The sequence below is a fragment of the Xenopus laevis genome, chromosome 1L (assembly GCF_017654675.1).
Source record: "Xenopus laevis strain J_2021 chromosome 1L, Xenopus_laevis_v10.1, whole genome shotgun sequence".
NCBI classification, from domain to species: Eukaryota; Metazoa; Chordata; class Amphibia; order Anura; family Pipidae; genus Xenopus; species Xenopus laevis.
In genome coordinates, this window is record NC_054371.1 from 79,135,267 (window position 1) to 79,158,132 (window position 22,866).

At 38.9% G+C, this 22,866-nt stretch overlaps 1 protein-coding gene across 1 annotated transcript in view; it reads left to right on the plus strand.

Moving 5' to 3' along the window:
* Window positions 1-1,723: 1,723 nt before the first annotated feature.
* Window positions 1,724-22,866, plus strand: part of dapp1.L (dual adaptor of phosphotyrosine and 3-phosphoinositides L homeolog) — a 45,040-nt gene continuing 23,897 nt past the window's right edge. Inside the window, exon 1 of the mRNA XM_018252020.2 lies at window positions 1,724-1,998. Coding sequence (XP_018107509.1) covers window positions 1,727-1,998 — 272 coding nt within the window. The 5' untranslated portion in view covers window positions 1,724-1,726. The remainder of the gene's footprint in view (window positions 1,999-22,866) is intronic.

The window sequence follows — 22,866 nt, forward strand, 5'->3', positions numbered from 1 at the left end:
GCCTATGAAGTTCAACGCTTCAGATAGCTAATCCAACCAATTTGGTGCTGCCAGTAATCAGTATTGAGCAGTTACATGCATTCAGATTAGCAAAATTACAAGGGTACCCAAATTTTTACACAGCCAGTTTTTCACATTTGATTTAATTTCATACAACTAAATACTGCTTCACTAAAAATCTTTGTTCAGAAAACACCCCAGTACTCAAATGTTCCTGGGAAATGAAAGACATACCACTGTTATCTTTTTTGTTGAAAGTGGAGTAAATTATTATGCAGACTGAGAGGGGTTCCTAAACTTTTTCATATGGCTGTAGGTAGGTTCATAAGAGCGTACAATCTAAGCAGAAAAGGGCAAAAAGCAGAAGGTGTATATTGGGCACAGGGATCAGTCTGAAAAATGAAATATAGTATTAGAGAATGAAGTTCAGCCAGAGCCCTACAAATTCTCCCCACCAGAAATGGTGCTGTTATAGACCAGCTTTAAAGGTATGCATATTCCTTTATACTTTTAGTAGCACAAACTAATGTTGAAGTTTGAAATGTTTTTTTTTAAATAGGTAGAAAATACTTGTTTTCAAGAAAGTCTTTTCTATCCACATGTGTAGTTCAACACGCACTCTGGTCCTTAACAAATGTCCACATGTCCACAGTAGAGTCCCACTTGCAATATACAGATTGTGAAATAAACTCTTTTTAAGCATTGCTTAACCGTACCGTTTCCATTCCTAGTAGCCTTATTGAGCTGTAGGGATTATACAACAGAAACTACGAGTAGGATTAGTCAGACATTATTACAGCAGAAACTTCCTATTTTAACACGGCAAATGTTGGCTTATACAGTATGTCATATCTATGAAGATATGTGTGCCATTTGGCTGGAAAAGAGCAACTGAAAGTTGGGTACGCATTTATGTGCGCCTCCATGATCCCCTTTAATACAGTGGCTTTTAAAATAAGATGCATAATGCATTTAAAACTAATTTGTGGGGCACAAAGTTAACTCCCCAAGGTAATCTGGGTCAGAGTGGTAAAAAGGTTAAAGGACCAAATGTTAGGCACTCCACCATTTATTATAACCACTTACCTGATGTGCTCCTGTTAGCAAAAAACTACACTGGCCCTTGGTACATCGCAGCAGACACCATGGAGCAATCTTCATTCTTCAATTACCTGGGCCGACACTTGCAAGTTAAAAAGTCAGCTTTTTTTTCACAAAGACAAAAGAATCAGGAAGAGAATCTCAACAAGGGGCTCAATCAGAAGTACCCCAGGCTATTGCTCTTAGCCAACAGGAGCACCGGTATCAGTTAAATCATTACAACTACTGGGGGGTGCCTAATACTTGGTCCCCCCAGGGATTTCACTTTTCTTTCTCTTTTAAGAAACACTGCACTAAAGCTAGAAACACCAAAGCATTATTTCTAATTAGAGCTGTCATCCACTGAAGGATACATTATTATGCGTAAACATAAAATGAACCAGGCACGTTCCATATAATTTGTGGTTTAGTTCTTGTACTGAGCACTTTTTGGATTGATATTATGTAGAATTATGCCTCTATTTAATCTTCCTATTATTTGGTCTGCACACAAATATAAAAAAAAATGTCCCCCCTTGTATTTATTACATCTGCAACCTGCTTCCTTGTTAGAATAGGATGGAATTAAACAATAACTCCCTTGCAGTTGTTCAGGGACTGCACATTGACAGTGGGAGGTGCCTGCATGACTTCCTTGTTTTTGTTAAGTTACGTTAAGCAGGTCTGGCTGGCTGGGTTTCACAGTGTGTGTGTGCGCTCAGGTAGTACGACTGACATCAGAATTCTGAGCTCAGGCAGCCTGATGAAGGAGGGGGGGTCCCATGGAAGAGCTGAAATCATGACCTTCAGAGCACACAGGGCGAGTTGGAGGGAAGTGGAGCTGGCAGAGGTAGAAGAGGATGAGGAGGAGACCGAGTTTGAAAACCAAACTGCAGGCAATGGACTGTCTTCACTTGGGTAATTACGCCATTCATTATTTCATAAACTAGAGAATTATGCAGACAGTAAATGAGGAGTTCCCATAATTTCGCATGGCTATTAAAGGTACCATCTATACATTGCAGCATTCTTACCAACTCTCTATAGAGATCCCTTTCATCCAGATGTATTTAAATGTGTTTCCACTTTAAAGCAATATTCCCTCTAATTTGTTTTTTTTGTTTGTCTGTGGTGAAAATTATTTGGTGCTCACTTATTAAAAACAGAAGTGCTGAATTTCGTGTGTGCCGTTTTCTGTGCACTCCAAAATTGTTGGTGTGTGCTGGTGTCATATGGTGTAACTGTCAGAATATCTAAAAAAATTCTCTATCTAAAAGTTTCTATTGTTTTGGGACTACTGACACTTGTGTTAATAATTCTGTTTTACTAGTTGCCATTTTTTCCTGCCTGCTTAAGTGGCATCATTATGAAACTGGGCGGCGACAGATAGGCATCAGGTTTTTTTTTCTAATGCCCTAATTGGTCCCTATTTGTATCTAATAAAGTGTAATTAGCTATTTATCATGAAGTGATTTGCTTAATGTTAATAATCCTTGGTATGAATGAAGTTTTTGGGGAAAAATGTCAGGAAGCTTCTTTGAGGGCACATTTTGTGGGTCAGAAAAACCCTGCAGAAGTTTACTTAGAAAGCAAGGAAATGAAAATAGAAACGCATTCAAAATATTCACGAGAACACAGCTTTGTATTTTATTAAAACTGAAACTATTAAATATCAAATTAACATTTCCCAGAGTAATGTCAAAAAGTGGTGCTATTTATACAAAGGATTGGCAACTGTTTTCTGTTTAAAGTTTTAGAGCAATTTTTTTTTGCTATATAGTTGCAGTCTGTGCACAAGAAGATTTTTTTCTCTATAAGGCACCTATAAAACTGTGAGTGCCAATGAAAAGGAAGAGGTGTAGCAGCAGATGAATTTAAGGCTGCCATCATCTTCATCAAAACAAATTATTGACAGCTTCATAATCATGTATTTTTTTAATATTGTAGCTAAAGGACTGATAGATGTAGGAATCTATGAACATAATACATGGCATCTATTAGGCAGAATACTTGAAGCCTGGGGTTTTCCGAAGGGACGATTTTTCTTAAAGAAGAACTAAAAAGGGCAAGGCTAAAAACAGTGATCATTACAGAAAAAAGGGGGGTCACAAGAGGGAGGGGCCAAGCATCTTATTATTAGCAGAAAGTGAGTTTACATCTGTTGAAGAAGCAGATTTATAAATGGTCTGATGCAGATTGCACTAGTTTCTGTGCTGGATGTAATTTTATATGAATTAATTACTAATCACACCAAATCCTTACAATCATGTGACTTTTTGTCCCACAAACATGGTAAACAAGTAAAAAAATGTTCTATTTGGCCTTTCCTGGCCCTAATTTTAAAGGGGAACTATTGCAATTTAAAATTTAATATACTCTTCAGCATACAGAAATAAGAAACTTTGTAAATACAATCCATTAAATATTCTGTACTGTTTCGGAAATAATCAAGTTTATCTTCACTCTTCCTCTCTCAGCAACTGTGTCTCTTCATGCGGGTGTCAGATAATCATTGACAGATCCAATATATCTTATGAGAGATGCTCCTTTTGTGTAGAAGATGTATTAAAGCTCACTCTTAAAATCATATGAGGTATACTACCCATTTTGGCTCACTATTAAAATCACCAGACATCACGTCTCTCTACATGCAGGATTTGTGCAAAATGCAGTTATTTTTTTTTGTACTGGAATCAGTTATTTGAGTCAGCTCTAACACAGCTGCTAGGAAAGGAAGCCCCACTATAAGATATATTGGATCTAACTGTCAATGAATGTCTGACACCCAACTGCTACACAAAGACAGAATGAAGAGAAACAGATGCTAAAAGAGGAATAGATACCATGAACTTGATTATTTTAGAAACAATGCAGAATATTTACATTTCTTATTTCATTATGATGAAGCTTATATTAAATTTTAATTTCATTGAGACAGTTCCCCTTTAATATGCAAATTAGGGTTCAGATTCAGTACAGTATTTAGCTAAATCTTTCACTAAGGCTTCAGGATTTCAGGATTTGACTGAATCCCAAAATAGTGGATTAGGCGCATGCCTAATTATTTTTAAAGTTATCCTTTTAAAAACATAATTGGAAGGCCTATGACTCACACGTTGCTTTCAGTTTTGCTGCTGTCCAATCAGCCCTGTCTAATATTACCTGGCAAGTGCTGTGTCTAAAGCATGGATCAGTTCCCAGATGGAATGGACTGTTAAAACACTGGTGAACCTAATTCAAATACTGCAGGGCCACATTAAATAATCTGCAATAGAACGTACTAGCAGTCAGTATGTCAAACATTAGTATTTTAAAGAAAGTAAACACAAGAGCAATTTGCACAGCAGTTGATCGTTTCTAGAAGAGTGAACTTATGTAACTTCCTAGACTTGGTACACTTTTTTAAATCTATTGTAGCTGCTCCAGTTAGATATAACTGTCCACTGACCACCCTTAGTATATATAGTGAATAAAGTACCCCCTCTTGTAAAATATAAGGATATTATAAGTTACCGAGGAGTTTCATGACCATATAAAAACACGAGGCCGAAGGCCAAGTGTTTTTATACGGGTCATGGAACTCCGAGGTAACTTCTAATATCCTCATATTTTACAACTGGGGGTACTTTATTTATTATAATACACAAGTTTCAGTGAGTCATGTGACAGAAATGACATCACTACTCACCGTTTATAACTGATGACATCAGAACTCACCATTTATAAGGATATCATTTACAGGGTATTCATGGCTTTTGTGTATTATATAGTGAATAAAGTACCCCCTCTTGTAAAATATAAGGATATTATAAGTTACCGAGGAGTTTCATGACCATATAAAAACACGAGGCCGAAGGCCGAGTGTTTTTATACAGGTCATGGAACTCCGAGGTAACTTCTAATATCCTCATATTTTGCAACAGGGGGTACTTTATTTATTATAATACACATGTTTCAGTGAGTCATGTGACAGAAATTACATCAGAACTCACCGTTTATAACTGATGACATCAGAACTCACCGTTTATAAGGATATCATTTACAGGATATTCATGGCTTTTGTGTATTATATAGTGAATAAAGTACCCCCTCTTGTAAAATATAAGGATATTATAAGTTACCGAGGAGTTTCATGACCATATAAAAACACGAGGCCGAAGGCCAAGTGTTTTTATACAGGTCATGGAACTCCGAGGTAACTTCTAATATCCTCATATTTTACAACTGGGGGTACTTTATTTATTATAATACACAAGTTTCAGTGAGTCATGTGACAGAAATGACATCACTACTCACCGTTTATAACTGATGACATCAGAACTCACCATTTATAAGGATATCATTTACAGGGTATTCATGGCTTTTGTGTATTATATAGTGAATAAAGTACCCCCTCTTGTAAAATATAAGGATATTATAAGTTACCGAGGAGTTTCATGACCATATAAAAACACGAGGCCGAAGGCCGAGTGTTTTTATACGGGTCATGGAACTCCGAGGTAACTTCTAATATCCTCATATTTTACAACTGGGGGTACTTTATTAATTATAATACACAAGTTTCAGTGAGTCATGTGACAGAAATGACATCAGAACTCACCGTTTATAACTGATGACATCAGAACTCACCGTTTATAAGGATATCATTTACAGGATATTCATGGCTTTTGTGTATTATAAAGAAATACTGCAATACTCCTCATGTCAGAATGGTCTCACAGAATAGTAAGGCTGCAAGGCAGTCACTAAGAGATCTCTACTCTTAAGATATGACCAGGTCGGCACTTGGAGTGGATATTAAACACACAATTTCTCCCTATGTGTTTTGGCTCTTTGACCACTTTCTATAAAATAAACACTGAGCTATGTAATATTGGCTTTTCTTCAACTACTAAGTGTGCTTTAAAACCAAGTGTGTGAGCCTTAGCCTGTAGGGTATTTCATTAAATTAACATTTTAGGAAGGAAACTGGGGTTTCTTTCCAGAATTCCTTCTGCTTTGCATGCAAATAAGGAGAGGTTCTCTCACTCAAATGCTTTCTGCAATATGCCTTCATACTGTAGCTGTGATTAGTAGATAGGACAGATGTTCATTGTATGGATGAACAGAAATCAGAAGATTGATAGGCTGCAGTTTAGTATTAGATTAAGTAATTGGATTTATACCCTCGGTGTGAATACTATCTAATACTATTTGGGGAGGTTTATTAGTTTAGAGCACCTCAGATCTGGCAAACTCACTGAAGGCAACAGGACAAATTTAGGCAGAAAATAAGTTCTGGCATATAACGTGTATTAATAATATTGAGTGTAGCTTGAAAGACAGGAGAGAGCCTGAATAAAAAAAGAGATGTAACAATAACAGTCACATCGTAGGCTCACATGTAAGTAGTTTCTTGCCTGCTAGAGTAAGGGACCTTACTGGAAAGAGGCAGAAGAGGAAGGCAAATCATTGAAAAACTATTAAATATGAAGACCAATGGAAAATGGAGGTTCTGTCTGTGACATTTAAGAGGGTACAGAATATTGGAAAATCATTTGGTACACTGTCAAGGTATGGCATTCTAGGGCACTAAAATATGCATCATCAATACCAACCATCAACTTTATTATTATGTGGAATATTAGCACACAAATGATGTTCTATTGATTTTAATATAACCTTTTAGTTGTGTGTTTCTTATGCCAGCTGGCCGCTTCTTCACACTGGGGAAACTTCCATCTCTTTTATTTGATTATTGCCTCCTTTTGTTTGATTATACACCCTTTGTCTATTCCCCAACTACTATTTTCCAAAGCAGTTCCTATTGTCTCTTCTCATTTCTTCTTTAGTCTCACAGAAAGAAAAATAAATAGCTGTGGTAGAGGGCTAGTATGCCCAGTATTCAGGAGGGCTCACTGACACTTGAACCCACTGGGAGCTTAACTTGTGTCCTGGTGGGCCAGACCAGACTTTCCATGTATGCATTCATTGCCTTCAGTACTAAGCCCTTTTCTGCAAGTGAGCCCTACAAAGATTGGACATTTAACGGGATTTTCCGAGGTAAACCTCCTGTCGCTGAGTTTAATAACACGTACTGAGTAAACAGTGGCAGATGAAAGGCTACCTGTGATATATCCATAACACACTCACTTTTTCACTAAATACATAAATACCAGTAAGTAAGCTATCCAAAGAATTCAAAAGAAATCTGAAAAATAGTAAATAAAACTACTTTAATCATCTTGAGGCATAAACAGAACTTATGTATTATGATAACTGCATTTTTATGTTCCCATTGATGATCCTCATTTGTCTTCTTACTTTGCTCTACTTTTATAGATTGCCCAACCAGGCAGTTTTAAAATCAATTGAATTAGGCCAGATATGACCTGTGTAATAAAGCTACATGAGACATAAGAATGGGCAAGATGGATATGATTGGCAAAATGAACACTACATTATATGAGGTATACTACCCATTTGATAGATCAAATGGATCAATAGGCCCTTCCACAGGCTTGAAGAGGCTAAACTTTCCCACATCAATAAATGAACAGTTTGGAGTATTATACATGCATGTGGCACTGTATTTATACTGCCATGTGTTCAGGATATTATATATTGTATTGGCAATGTATTTATACTGCCATGTGTTCAGTGTAGGACTGGCCCACCGGGATACCAGGAAAACTCCAGGTGGGCCCAGGTGTTAGTGGGCCCTCCTGCTTCTAAAAATTTTGCCTATTTCATGGCCATTCCCTATTTGTATGAGAACAAAGAGGCTAAATAGATGGAATAATAGATTATAGTGTGTAAAGAAAAGTCTAGGAGACGTTGAGTGAGGAGAGGAAAAATAATAGTACTGAGAGTGGGCCCCTGATCTAAGGTTTTTGGGTAGGCCCCTGGTGTCCAAGTCCGACACTGCATATTTTGAAATGAATGAAATTGTTGTTGTATTTATCTTTTCATGTGTTCTGGGGTATTATATAAGAAACTGGTACAACAATTATCCTACATGGTGTAACTGGAGATAATTTACATGAAATTGCAACTGCATTTATCCTGCCATGTGCTTTTTTTTTATATTGGACATGGAATTTCCCCAAACAAAAAAAATCACCCATTGTCTTTGGGATCCTGCACCCAGATTCATTAGCCAATTTTTATATTAATACACACTTTTGTGAATCTTCCTCTAGGGAAATCAGTTTCATTTTCAACACATTTTGTGCACTAATTAAATATAACATAAGGTTGCCTGTCCGTTTTTTGTCCATACTCAGACACCTCACACTCTGCTCATCTTATGCAGTTAAGGACTAGGGTGACCAGATGTTTAGTAAAAGCTTTAGGTTAATGCCACCCATGGTGTTAGAAGTAAAAATGCTATGGTTGGCATTTGATTTACTGTTTGCTGGCATGTGCTTTGATGATGTAGGAGATACAGCTCCACAAAGGCTCATCTGGAGAATTAATTTTGTGGGAATTTGTGGAAGTGGCAGTTCTGCCACAGAATTCTGTGTGTACATGCCTTATGTACAGTGTTTTTGTAACATAGTAACATAGTAAGTAAGGTTGAAAAAAGACACATGTCCATCGAGTTCAACCCTTTTTTTTTTTTTTTTGTTTATTAACTACCTATCTGCCAGTTGATCCAGAGGAAGGCAAAAAAAACCCATCTGAAGCCTCTCCAATTTGCCTTAGAGGGGGAAAAATTCCTTCCTGACTCCAAAATGGCAATCGGACTAGTCCCTGGATCAACTTGGACTATGAGCTATTTCCCATAACCCTGTATTCCCTTACTTGCTAAAAAGCCATCCAACCCCTTCTTAAAGCTATCTAATGTATCAGCCTGTACAACTGATTCAGGGAGAGAATTCCACATCTTCACAGCTCTCACTGTAAAAAACCCCTTCCGAATATTTAGGCGGAACCTCTTTTCTTCTAATCGGAATGGGTGACCTCGTGTCAGCTGGAAAGACCTACTGGTAAATAAAGCATTAGAGAGATTGTTATATGATCCCCTTATATATTTATACATAGTCATCATATCACCCCTTAAGCGCCTCTTCTCCAGCGTGAACATCCCCAATTTGGCCAGTCTTTCCTCATAGCTAAGATTTTCAATACCTTTTACCAGCTTAGTTGCCCTTCTCTGTACCCTCTCTAATACAATAATGTCCTGTTTGAGTGATGGAGACCAAAACTGTACGGCATATTCTAGATGGGGCCTTACAAGTGCTCTATACAGTGGAAGAATGACCCCCTCCTCCCGTGACTCTATGCCCCTTTTAATACAGCTCAAGACCTTATTTGCCCTTGATGCTGCTGACTGGCATTGCTTGCTACAGCCAAGTTTCTCATCTACAAGGACTCCAAGGTCCTTTTCCATAATGGATTTGCCTAGTGCAGTCCCATTAAGGGTATAAGTGGCTTGGATATTTTTACATCCCAGGTGCATGACTTTACATTTATCAACATTGAATCTCATTTGCCACTTAGCTGCCCAGATTGCCAGTTTGTCAAGATCCTGTTGCAAGGATGCCACATCCTGGATGGAATTAATTGGGCTGGATAATTTTGTGTCATCTGCAAACACTGATACATTACTTACAACACCCTCCCCTAAGTCATTAATGAACAAGTTAAATAAAAGTGGACCCAATACTGAGCCCTGGGGGACCCCACTAAGAACCTTACTCCAAGTAGAGAATGTCCCATTAACAACCACCCTCTGTACCCGATCCTGTAGCCAGTTTCCTATCCATGTGCAAACGACTTCATTAAGCCCAACAGACCTTAGTTTAGAAAGCAGTCGTTTGTGGGGCACAGTATCAAACGCTTTGGCAAAATCCAAATAGATCACATCTACTGCCCCCCCACTATCCAGAATCTTACTTACCACATCATAAAATGCAATCAAATTCGTCTGACATGACCTATCCTTCATAAAGCCATGCTGATTGTTGCTCATAATGCCATTCATTAGGACAAAATTTTGAATGTGATCCCTTAACAAGCCTTCAAATAATTTGCCCACCACAGATGTCAAGCTTACTGGCCTATAATTGCCAGGCTGAGATCGTAATCCCTTTTTAAATATTGGAATAACATCAGCTTTTCTCCAATCCATAGGCACCATACCAGATGACAGTGAATCTGAGAAAATCAGAAATAAGGGCTGGTCTAAAACTGAACTAAGCTCTCTTAGAACCCGGGGGTGTATGCCATCAGGCCCTGGAGCCTTGTTTACATTAATTTGTATTAAAGCTTTTTGAATCATATCCTGAGTCAGCCACTGACTAGATTGAGCTGAACCATTCGTGCAGTTATTAAGTGAGCCTGTGAACCCAGACTCCTCTATTGTATACACTGAAGAAAAGAACTGATTTAACACATTTGCCTTATCTGTATCTGTTACAACCATACTGGTACCATTATTTAATGGAGCAACACTCTCAACCTGCATCTTTTTACTATTAATATATTTAAAAAACTTTTTAGGGTTAGTTTTCACCTCCACCGCAATTAACTCTTCATTTCTTTTCTTAGCCTTCCGGATTGCTGATTTACAACATTTATTACAGTGTTTATATTCATTAAATGCAGCTTCTGTCCCTACAGATTTGTAGTTTTTAAATGCCTTTCTCTTCTTTTCCATTAACATCTTTACCTCTGTATTAAGCCACACAGGATGATTCTTAGAGCTTCTACGTTTAGTCCTTAAGGGAATAAATTGAGAACAGTAATGATTTAATATCATTTTAAAGGACAACCATTTCTGTTCTGTGTTTTTAGCTGAAAACCTAATGCCCCAATCAATGCTCTGTAGGGCAGCCCTCAAGGCACTAAAATTAGCTTTGGCAAAATTCATGGTTTTTGTTACCCCAGTATATTTTTGTTTTTTGCACCAGACATTAAAAGATATAACATTATGGTCACTATTACCCAGGGGTTCAATGACTTGCACATTTGCTATAAGTTCTGGGTCATTTGAGATCACTAAATCAAGAATAGCATTTTTTCTGGTAGGCTCCTCAACAACCTGTGCTAAAAAATTGTCGTGCAATAAGTTTATAAACTTGTTCCCATTAACTGATCTAGCAGTATCGTTGCTCCAGTCAATATCTGGGTAATTAAAATGCCCCATTATCATTACTTTACCTAAACTAGCAGCCTTTTCTATTTGCATTAGGAGCTTTGTCTCTTCCTCCTCACTTACATTAGGGGGTTTATAGCATACTCCTACAATTAATTTGCTGGATTCTTTACAATTGGTGAAGAACTCCACCCATACGACTTCTGGCCCCTCATTTTCTAACATAACCTCCTCCTTTATATGAGCTTTTAAATCCTGCCTAACATACAGACATACCCCTCCTCCTTTTCTATTGCCTCTGTCCCTCCGAAACAAAGTATAGCCACTGATATTTACTGCCCAGTCATGCGACTCATTCAGCCATGTTTCGGCCACACCAATCACATCATATTTTCCTTCCATCACCAGCAGCTCCAGCTCTCCCATTTTACCAGTCAGACTTCTTGCATTTGTAAACATACATTTAATACGGGCACCATATTGAACATATGACATGTGGTCCTCCCTATCCTTAACAGTTTCCCTAGCCAAATCTCCTCCCCCATTTTCCCTTTCTTTGCCCACTATCTCATCTAACCTGTCTACCACTGAATCTTTTACTGAACCCTCCCCCCCACACCTAGTTTAAAATCTCCTCCAACCCTCTAGCCATCTTCTCTCCCAAAACAGCTGCCCCATCATCATTGAGGTGCAGCCCATCCCTAGCAAAGAGCCTGTAGCCGACTGAAAAATCAGCCCAGTTCTCCAAAAACCCAAAACCCTCCTCCCTAAACCAATCTTTTAGCCACGCATTAATCTCCCTACGCTCCCGCTGTCTCCTTAGCGTTGCTCGTGGCTCAGGTAATATCTCAGAGAAAATTACCTTGGAAGTCCTCGCCCTCAACTTTGAACCTAGTTTTTTAAAATCATTTTTGAGGACTTCACCACCTCCTCTAACTTTGTCATTGGTACCTATGTGTACCAAGACCGCTGGGTCTTCCCCAGCCCCTCCCAATAATCTGTCAACTCGTTCCACCACATGCCGAACCCTAGCACCAGGCAAGCAGCGGACTGTTCGGCATGTAGGGGCCTTGCGACAGATTACCCTATCCACCTTTCTAATAATTGAATCCCCTATAACTAGAACCTGCCTTTCCTTCCTTGCACTCCCCCCACCCGTATTAGAGCCACTGCCTCCCGGGGTGCTCCGAGAGTCAGCCTGCTCCAAACACGCCAGTTCTGAGTTTTCCTCCCCAGCATCTTCAGCCAAAACGGCGAATTTGCTGTTTTGGACAAACTGTGGACCAGCCCCCCTACTCTTCTGTCCCCTACTTCCCCTCTTGACTGTCACAAACCTTCCTCCCTCATTAGCCTCCACTGCCCCTTCTCCTCCCCCCACTCCACTAGCCCCTGCCAGTGGTTGCTCTGCGAGCCTCCTTTCCTCCCCCTCGTTTGCCGATGCTCTCAGTGCTGCAAGTTCACCCCTTAGAGTCTGCAGCTCAGATTCCAAGATGTGATTATCTTCAGACTGTTTTCAACAATTTATTCAAGAAAGTAAATATTGATAAATACAAGCAAGGTGGCTGCAAACTGGTTTCTTTTGGAACAATATGCAAAGTAATGTTTATTTTAAGCCTTATCTATGCAGGATGGGTACATTTCTGTGAATTTATGGCACTAACTTCAGCTAATGTAAATGTTACAAGCTCAGACTTTGAACTTTCAATGTCAACATGCCACTGGCTCACCACTGTCTCAGTTTTTAAATAACTACTTAAGAGCACTTGTAAAAATTGCAAAAAGAAATTAAGAAGACATTAGTAACCTAATTGTTAATGAGCTGGCACTGAGGCATCTTGTCAGTGTCACACACGGTAAATAAAGTTCTGACAATAGTCTGTAGAGCTCAGTCCTATTTAAGAACAACCCGATAAATAAAGCACTCAGATGCTTATTTACTAATGTACTGTGTTTAGCTAATAAAAACACATATTATGACAGATTATGTTGGTTTTTATGATTTACTTGTTGAGACTTGTTGGGATTTACCTCTGTTTGTTCATGAGCAGAATGCTTTTTCATTTTTTTTTAAATTTGAGATTTTTAGTAAAGCATAGGCACATGCAAATCAAAAGAAATATGTGTATTTTGAATGCTGATTGCTGTACATGGTTATGCAGTGGTCATATTTATATAATACTGATCAGTGTAAGATCATTTGTTTCAGTAAGGAAGAAGACAAATAAAGGTACTGAAGATTCCATGCATTCCATATTTTCGTGTATTTAGTCTTGAGTTCTGTTGTTGTTGCTACTATATTCTCGTAGTCGCGCTAAAATGTAGTTGGTAAGCAAATTACTTTTTTCGTTTCTCATGGGAGGCCCAGCGCATACAGTCAAAAAAATGCCACTTGAGGTTGCAAAGGTAAATCACATGTATATCATAGTAAAACATCTTGCTGAAAGGGTAGCATTGTGGGACACTATCACCCCATATGTAACAGTGTTCCTTGTTTTCCACATTGTCTTCAACAAGTTTGTGAGATTGAAGATATTGTTTGATACCATCTGTGAGTCAAGTTACTATGTGTTTCTATATGGTTAGTGCAACAGAGTGGGGGCAGAGGGGATGTCTTTCCAACGGTAAGCTGTAAACTGAAGCAATAGCCCCTCTTCCCAATTTTAGCATGTATAAAAATTTGTGGTTTTCCTCCAATTGCATATTCTGAAAGAATTACTTTACCATTCCAGGCCATATTTTGAGTGTCAGAGACACTGCATATGCTTTTTTGGCTTTGGGCTGCTATTGAGAAACCTAGTTTAGGGCAGGGATCACCAACCCTTTTTACCCATGAGCCACATTCAAATATAAAAAGAGTTGGGGAGCAACATGCACATAAAAAAAGTTTCTGGGGAGCCAAATATCGGCTGTGATTGGTTATTGGTAGTCCCTATGTGGACTAGCAGCCTAAAGGAGGCTCTATTGTGCCTGGTTTGGGGTCACTGGGAGCAACGTCCAAGGGGTTTGTGAGAAACATGTTGCTCACAAGCCACTGGTTGGGGATCACTGGTTTAGTTTTTTGTTTTAATCACCCTAACATGCAGAAAATGAGGTTACATCAGTCATTGAAGCTTATAATACTGGGCTGATTAAAGTACTGATACAAACTGACTGGTTTATATGCTGTGAATTCAACTTAATTATCATCCCTGTGGCTTAAGTTTTATATGGTGTATATAAACTGTACATGGTAAACCAGTCCCTAAGCTCCGGTAACTAAAAGCAGTCCATAGCATGTGCTGTGAATCAGCAGAAAAGAACAATTCAGCTACTGGGGGGCTATTTAGGAGGCACAGATCTTTACTGCTAAAGGGTTACAGTGGCCTTGGGCTGGTACAAAAATCCAAAACAAAAGGTGCAGCATTATTAGCTTAATACTTTGCAAAGTTCTCCTTTAAGCAAGCTAATGAAAATGGTGCCTATTTTTTTCTTCATATCATCATCACATATTAAAGATAATTTGCCACACAGTATCTAGCCACTCTCTTAGCGGTTTGACTGGTTTTAAACTGAACCGTGCAGTTGTTACAGGTTCTGATTCATCTACAAGGAATGTCCCAGTTTTATTGATCTGGAAACCAGACCAAAGGATACAGGGATATATACACATCTGCGTTCCTACTGTTATAGTGTCCTCAGAAGTGTATGATTATCATACTAATGAGGATACTGGTTGACTGTGTGGTCTCTCCAATTATTTATATACTTTTAGCTATTGTGTTTACATAGCAGTTTCTGTGATGCTCTTCTGCAATAATGAGACATTGGTATATTGTGAATCACCAGCAAGAAGGTAGGGAGTTGTCTGCACAAAATAAACGTTGACTGAAGCTGCAGCATATACAGAAACAACTCTAAGGGGTATATTTATCAAAGAGTGAAGTTAATAGTGAAGTTCCGCCACTAGAGTGAAATTCCGACACTTTCCATTCATTTCTATGGGATTTTTAAAGGCGTATTTATCAAAGGGTGAACTTTCACTTTCACCCATTGATAAATATGCCTTTCAAAATCCCATAGAAATGAATTGTGAGCTGCGGAATTTCACTCTAGTGGCGGAACTTCACTCTTTGATAAATTTACCCCTAAGAGGCACATTTATCAAAGGTTGAATTTCGAATTCATATGGGGGCGATTCACTAAGGGTCGAATATCGAGGGTTAATTATAGGGATGCACCGAATCCACTTTTCTGGATTCGGCCGAACCCCCGAATCCTTCACGAAGGATTCAGCCGAATACCGAACCGAATCCGAACCCTAATTTGCATATGCAATTAGGGGTGGGAAGGGGAAAACATTTTTTACTTCCTTGTTTTCTGACAAAAAGTCACGCAATTTCCCTCCCGCCCCTAATTTGCATATGCAAATTAGGATTCGGATTCGGTTCGGCCGGACAGAAGGATTCGGCCGAATCCGAATCCTGCTGAAAAAGGCAGAATCCTGGCCGAATTCCAAACCGAATCCTGGATTCGGTGCATCCCTAGTTAATTAACCCTCGATATTCGACTAGGAACTAAAATCGAAGTCGAAGGATTTAGCGCAGATAGTTCGATCGAACGAGCGAAGGATAATTCCTTCGATCGAACGATTAAATCCTTCGAATCGAACAAAAAAGTTATCCAAGCCTATGGGGACCTTCCCCATAGGCTAACATTGACTTCGGTAGCTTTTAGATGGCGAACTAGGGGGTCGAAGTTTTTTTTAAAGAGTTCGACTATCGAATGGTCGAATAGTCGAACGATTTTTAGCTCGAATCCTTCGATTCAAAGTCCTAGTCGTAGTCGAAGGTCGAAGAAGCCCATTCGATGGTCGAAGTAGCCCAAAAAAACTTTGAAATTCGAAGTTTTTTAACTTCTAATCCTTCACTCGAAGTTAGTGAATCGGCCCCATATATGACTTTTTTTAACTCTAATAAATTTGAATATACTTACAATTTGATGGGGTGGTTATTTAATAAAAAAAATTAAATATCTTAAACTCGCATGAATTTTACTGACTGGAAAACTCGAATCAAATTTGAATTAAAATTTGAGTTTGGATAATTCATAATTTGATTTTGAGAGTTTTTGGGAAGTCTTGTGGGAGGCTTCTTTGGGAAGCTCTGTGTAGTTCATGTAATTTTTGCATAAATGAGACAGTTATATACATTTTGTTCAGTAATGCATCTTTGTATATGGTCACAGTACACCTGAAGGGAAATAAGGGAAACTGCAACATATTATAGCAATTAATATTCAGTATTTAATATCTACTCCCTATCTCCTTAAAAAGTTTATTAAATCAGATCTCCAAAAATATGTATATAAATATAGGATAACATGGCAACCCTCATGTGGGTAGCCAGACTACCTAAATTGCAGTTTAGATAAGATTAAAGCTTCAGGTAACAGCATCCCAGGAGTTAAGGAATTAATAGTAGATAATTTTAGATTTACCTAACATTTTCGCTAGAAATATAGGGAAAGAATTTCACAGAGCAATTTGACTCCTTAAAGGAACGATAACACCAAAAAATGTAAGTTTTTTTTAAAGTAATTAAAATATAATGTCTTGTTATGCTGCACTGGTATAACTGCTGTGTTTGCTTCAGAAACTCTACTATAGTTTATATAAACAAGCAGCTGTGTAGCCATGGGGGAAGCCATTCAAAGCTGAAAAGGAGAAAAGGCACAGGATACTCAGTACATAACAGATAAACTCTGTAGTGATCAAAGGGATTATTCAGAGCATATCTGTTACCTAATGTGTATTCTGTGCTTGAATGGCTGCCCCCATGGCTAAACAGCAGTGTGTTTATATAAACTATAGTAAAACACTTTTATTTTTAGTATTACTGTTCCTTTAAATCAGGGATCCCCAACCTTTTGAGCCTGTGAGCAACATTTAGAAATAAAAGGAGTTGGGGAGCAACGCTAGAATAAAAAATGTTCTTGGGATGCCAAATAAGTGCTGTGATTGGCCATTTAGTAGCCCTTATGTGGATTGTCAACCTAAATTAAGGCTCTGTTTGACAGTGCACCTGTTTTTTATGAAACCAAAACTTGCCTCCAAGCCTGGAATTCAAAAATAAGCCCCTGCTTTGAGACCACTGGGAGCAACATCCAATGGGTTGGAGAGCAACATGTTGCTCACGAGCTACTGGTTGGGGATCACTGCTTTAAATGATAAGAATTTGGGGATTTGTGTGGATAAATAGATATTAAACCGGAGAGAAATAATTAAAACTACTGTATGTGGAGGGACGCATATGTGAAATGGCCCTTATGGCTTCATTCCCTGCCAGTGCCTCCTTTCCCCATTGCTGGGTTATACCCAGGGCCGCCATCAGGGGGGGACAGCGGGGACAAGCGTACCAGGCCCGGGCATGAAGGGGGGCCCGGCAGCGCTGCATTTCTTGAAGATCCGGGCCCCCCTTACGAGCGCCCGAGCCGTACGTCTTGCCTCTTGCGTGCAGAATGCGGAAGTGCCGAAAAGCCGAAGCCGATGCGCCGAAAAGACCCGAAGTCACGGAAAAAGCCGAAGTCACGAAGCGCCGAAAAGACCCGAAGTCACGAAAACAGCCGAAGCCGAAGTCCTGAAGCAGCGCAAAGACCCGAAGTCACGAAAACAGCCGAAATTGAAGTCCTGAAGCAGCGCAAAGACCCGAAGTCACGAAAGGAGGCGAAGTTGAAGTACTGAAGCCATGAGTTCAATCCTACTGAACACCAGTTTGTGGTTTGTTTTTTTTTAATCCCCTGGCCACCAATGTATTATTTTAATATTCTATAGGCCCCTGCCACCAATCTTTTTTTTAAAACTTTTTTTTTGGGGCCCCAATTTTTTTTTAACTCGTAAGGGGCCCCTTGCCACCATTGTATTTTTTTGTTTTGTTTTTTTTAAAAAAAAATATTAATTTTCTTTTTGGTGGCCCCAAATTTTTTTAACTTGTAAGGGGGCCCCTGCCACCAGTTTTTTTTGGTTTTTTTCAAAAAAAAAAGTATTTTTTTTTCAAATTTTTTTTTGGGGCCCCAATTTGTTTTTAACTTGTAAGGGGGCCCCTGCCATCAATGTTTTTTTTTTTCAAAAAAAAAATTAATTTTTTTTCAAATTTTTTTTGGGGCCCCACAAGGGGGCCCCTGCCACCAATGTTTGTTTATTTTTTAGTTTTTTTAAAAAAAAAATTTTTTTGGGGCCCCAATTTGTTTTTAACTTATAAGGGGGCCCCTGCCACCAATGTTTGTTTATTTATTTTTTTTTTTTTTAATTTTTTTTTTTTTGGGGCCCCAATTTTTTATAAGGGGGCCCTGACCATCAATAGCTTTTTACAACTTGTGTGGGGGGGGGTTACTTTTTTAGCGCTGATGTCTGTGTGGTCTTTTAACTGCGATGTGGAGTGGGCGGAATATGGGGTGGAGCTTGGTCGTCAGTGTGGGCGGGGCCCAGGGGGCCCCAAAAATTTTGTTGTACGGGGCCCCGTGATTTCTAATGGCGGCCCTGGTTATACCCCTGTAGTATATTACACATTATTTGCATACCCATTCTATTGGTTCTAGGTAGTGACCACTTCATGCAGTGCTCTAACAAAGAGCTTTGCGGTGTGGTGCCTGCAGCCGTTGACCTGGGCAGTGGTTCCACTGAGCCTGGAGTCAACAAGGCCCCAGAAGTGTTAGGCCCTAAAGGGACAACCACATGAGGTACTTAAACCCTGGAAGGTGATCCTATCAACTCCCCATGCTATTTCTACTATGGTGCCTTTCCATGCTGTGTCTGCTACACCTTTGAACGTACCTGGCATGTACTAGGATCTACATCAGTTGTGAGTATTTTAACCCTGTGGGGCTTTGTACCTGAATAAAGCCTGTTCTATCTGTTTGCAAAGAACCCCTGGCGTCCAACAAATCTGTTATTTCATATCTTTCGCAGTAGTGAGTTGTAGTTTAACAACATCAACACGTGTTATTTCCATGTAGCGAAAGCCCATCCTGGTGAAAGAGGGTCATGTGTAGCCCAAGCTCAACCCCTCTAGTTGGTATTTGTCTAAAATCAGCAAAATAGGTGCTACATATGAACTCCCTGTTTATACTGTGGCTCAAGCCCCAAGCCCATCACTTAAAAAATGGACTAATCTCATAGTGTTAAACAATTAACTTCTCTAATCAGGTTAGGACATTAATGGCCCAGAGCCTATAGTAAGTGGGAAAATCCAAACAGCCAGAATATATGGGGTTAGTATAAATTTGATGGTAATGAATACGAATATGAAGTGTATGATATGAAATGTGTCTAGAATAATTTTAACATGTTCCAATAAAGATATTTTCATTTTAATCTGATAGTATGGGGCAGATTTATCAAAGGTCGAGGTGAATTTTTGAATTGAAAAAAATTGAATTTTTGTACTTCAACTAGGGAATAGTTCAAAAAATGTTACCTATTTGACTTATTTTGTTACTTAAAGCTTAATATGCAACAAAATAAGAATTGTTGTTATAAAGTATATGTTTGTAATACTGTGTTTGCCCTACTTACCTAGAGGTTAGGGGCAGATTCACTAACTTCGAGTGAAGGATTCGAATGAAAAAAATTCGAATTTCGAAGTATTTTTTGGGTACTTCGACCATCGAATTGGTTAAATTCGTTCGAATTCGAACGAAATCGAACGATTCAAAGTAAAAATCGTTCGACTATTCGACCATTCGATAGTCGAAGTACTTTCCCTTTAAAAAAAACTTCGACCCCCTACTTCGGCAGATAAAACCTACCGAAGTCAATGTTAGCCTATGGGGAAGGTCCCCATAGGCTTGCTAACCTTTTTTTGATCGAAGGATTTTCCTTCGATCATTGGATTAAAATCCTTCGATCGATCGATCGCAGGATTAGCGCTAAATCCTTCGACTTCGATATTCGAAGTAGAAGGATTTCAATTCGAGGGTCGAATTTCGAAGTATTTTTAACTTCGAAATTCGACCCTTAGTGAATCTGCCCCGTGTCTGAACTCTTGGATTGCACTGATTGGGTCTCCCCAGTTCAGAAAATAGAAAAGATAGAAAAAGAAAAAAATAATAAAATATAATATAATAAATATATAATAATAATATATAGACTTGGGGGCCTATTTACTAAAAAAATTTCAAAACATATGTGATTTATTAAGGGGCACATTTACAAAGCTCGAGTGAAGGATTCGAATTAAAAAATCTTCGAATTTCGAAGTGTTTTTTGGGCTACTTCGACCATCGAATGGGCTACTTCGACCTTCGACTACAACTTCGACTACGAATCGAACGATTCGAACTAAAAATCGTTCGACTATTCGACCATTCGCTAGTCGAAGTACTGTCTCTTTAAGAAAAACTTCGACCCCCTAGTTCGGCAGCTAAAAGCTACCGAACTCAATGTTAGCCTATGGGGAAGGTCCCCATAGGCTTGCCTGAGTTTTTCTGATCGAAGGATATTCCTTCGATCGTTGGATTAAAATCCTTCGAATCGTTCGATTCGAAGGATTTAATCGTTCGATCGAACGAATAATCCTTCGATCGTTCGATCGTAGGATTTGCGCTAAATCGTTCGACTTCGATATTCAAAGTCGAACGATTTTAGTTCCTAGTCGAATATCGAGGGTTAATTAACCCTCGATATTCGACCCTTGATGAATCGGCCCCTTATAAGTGTACAAACCACAAAAAACTGTAATACAATAGTTCACCAAGTAAAAATAAAGTCAATGGGAGCTGTGCTGATCCTATTGGACCATTTTTTTAACCATTAAGACTTACCGTATAGAGGTTTTGTATATCCGGAAAACTTACATTATTAGGTTTTAGAAGTAATCATATTATTTAGCGCATTGTTCTGTCTTTTTTTTTTTAATAATTTCCATGGCATAAGTGTGGTTTTAGAGAAAGTATTCATCCTTTCCCTGTACTTTAGTGAATTAATAGGGCTGCAACAAGCCTACCTGTTTTTTTGGCCCACATACAAATATAACCCAAGATGGAAACGAAATGAGAGGAAACGAAATTCTATTTTTGCAAAAAAAAAGTAGCAGTGCTTTAGTTTTATGGATGTGCATCTTATTCTGGAAGTTCAGTTCAGTAGGGCTTCCTACTGTTGTACATTGCTCTTGTTAATCCCCTAATTCCCGGTAGGATGTTGTGTATTTTTAGTCTCTACCAAGAAATTACACTGGAACTGGTAAGCCATTTGCTTTGATATGGATATGTGACCTTTTACTGTTAATTAATCTTGCTCTTTGAATTCCAGTTTTTGCCAGCAGATGTTTTAACAGGGGGTCTTTGACCTTTAAACAGGTATTACGTTTTAGGTTGAAGTGTGGAAGTTGTTCTAGGAGTTTAAACTAAAATGTTCTGTTACACTTACAGTAGGTAGCTAAACCTGTTGTAGTTCTCCCATTTAGACTTGGGGATAACCATAATACAAGACCGTAGACCAATTAGGCCTCAGTCATGTTGAGTCCTACCAACTCCCCTTTACTTTTGTTTTAGAGCTGACAATAGTAACTAAATTAGGATTTTATTCCGTTCATCATTAATGTTTTCATGTTAAGGAGTACTTTGCATGTACATGGTTCATGAGTTCCAGGAAGCAAAATTGTTAATACTTCCCTTATTAATAGTGTATATTACATGCAGGACATGCCCTATTGCACAGTGTATGCAAAAAAGAGAAATTATTTTGGTGCTTGAACTGGTCAGATTTAAAGGTGAACTAAACCCTAAAAATTAATATGGTTAAAAATGCCATGTTTTACACACTGAACTTATTGTACCAGCTTAAAGTTTCAGCATCTCCACAGCAGCAATGATCCAGGACTTCAAACTTGTCACAGGGGTCACCAACTTGGAAAGTGTCTCCAATACTCACATGCTCCGTATGCTCTGAGCAGCTGTTGAGAAGCTAAGCTTAGGGGTGTTGCAAATTTACAAGCAGAAAATGAGATTTGTCTGTAATATAAGCGGATGCTACAAGGCTGATTATTAAATTCTGATGGTAATTGCACTGGGTTCGGAGCTGACATGTAGTAATTATTTGTATTAGTTATTAATCAGCCTTGTAAGTGAAAGCAGCACAGAGCATGTGCAGTGAATCAGTAGAAAAGAAGATGGGGAGCAACTAGGGCATCTTTGAAGACACAGATCTTTACTGCTAAAGGGCTGTGGTTGCCTTGGGCTGGTACTAGGGTTGCCACCTGTCCGTTTTTGACCCGGACAGCCCGGTATTTTGAGGGGCTGCCCGGGTCTATACTTCCTTCCCGGTTTTCCAAATAAGGAAAACCGGGCGGGATTCCCTTGATTGACACGGCGAACAGCCAATCGCTGATTGCCACACCTTAGCCCCGCCCACTGACATCACGGGTCCACCCACTGACATCACAGACACGCCCACTACGTCACGGACCCCCGCCGGTCTCAGCCAGACATAAAGGTGGCAACCCTAGCTGGTACAGAAACCCAAAACATTATGTACAACATTTCTAACATTGCTAACCTACTTATTTTATTAGGTTAATAAATCCTACCAATGATTTAGAATCTGAACAGCAGTTACATTTTATTAGGTTATTGCTTTAAAGGAAAACTATACCCCCAAAATGAATACTTAAGCAACAGATAGTTTATATCAAATTGAATGACATATTAAAGAATCTTACCAAACTGGAATACAT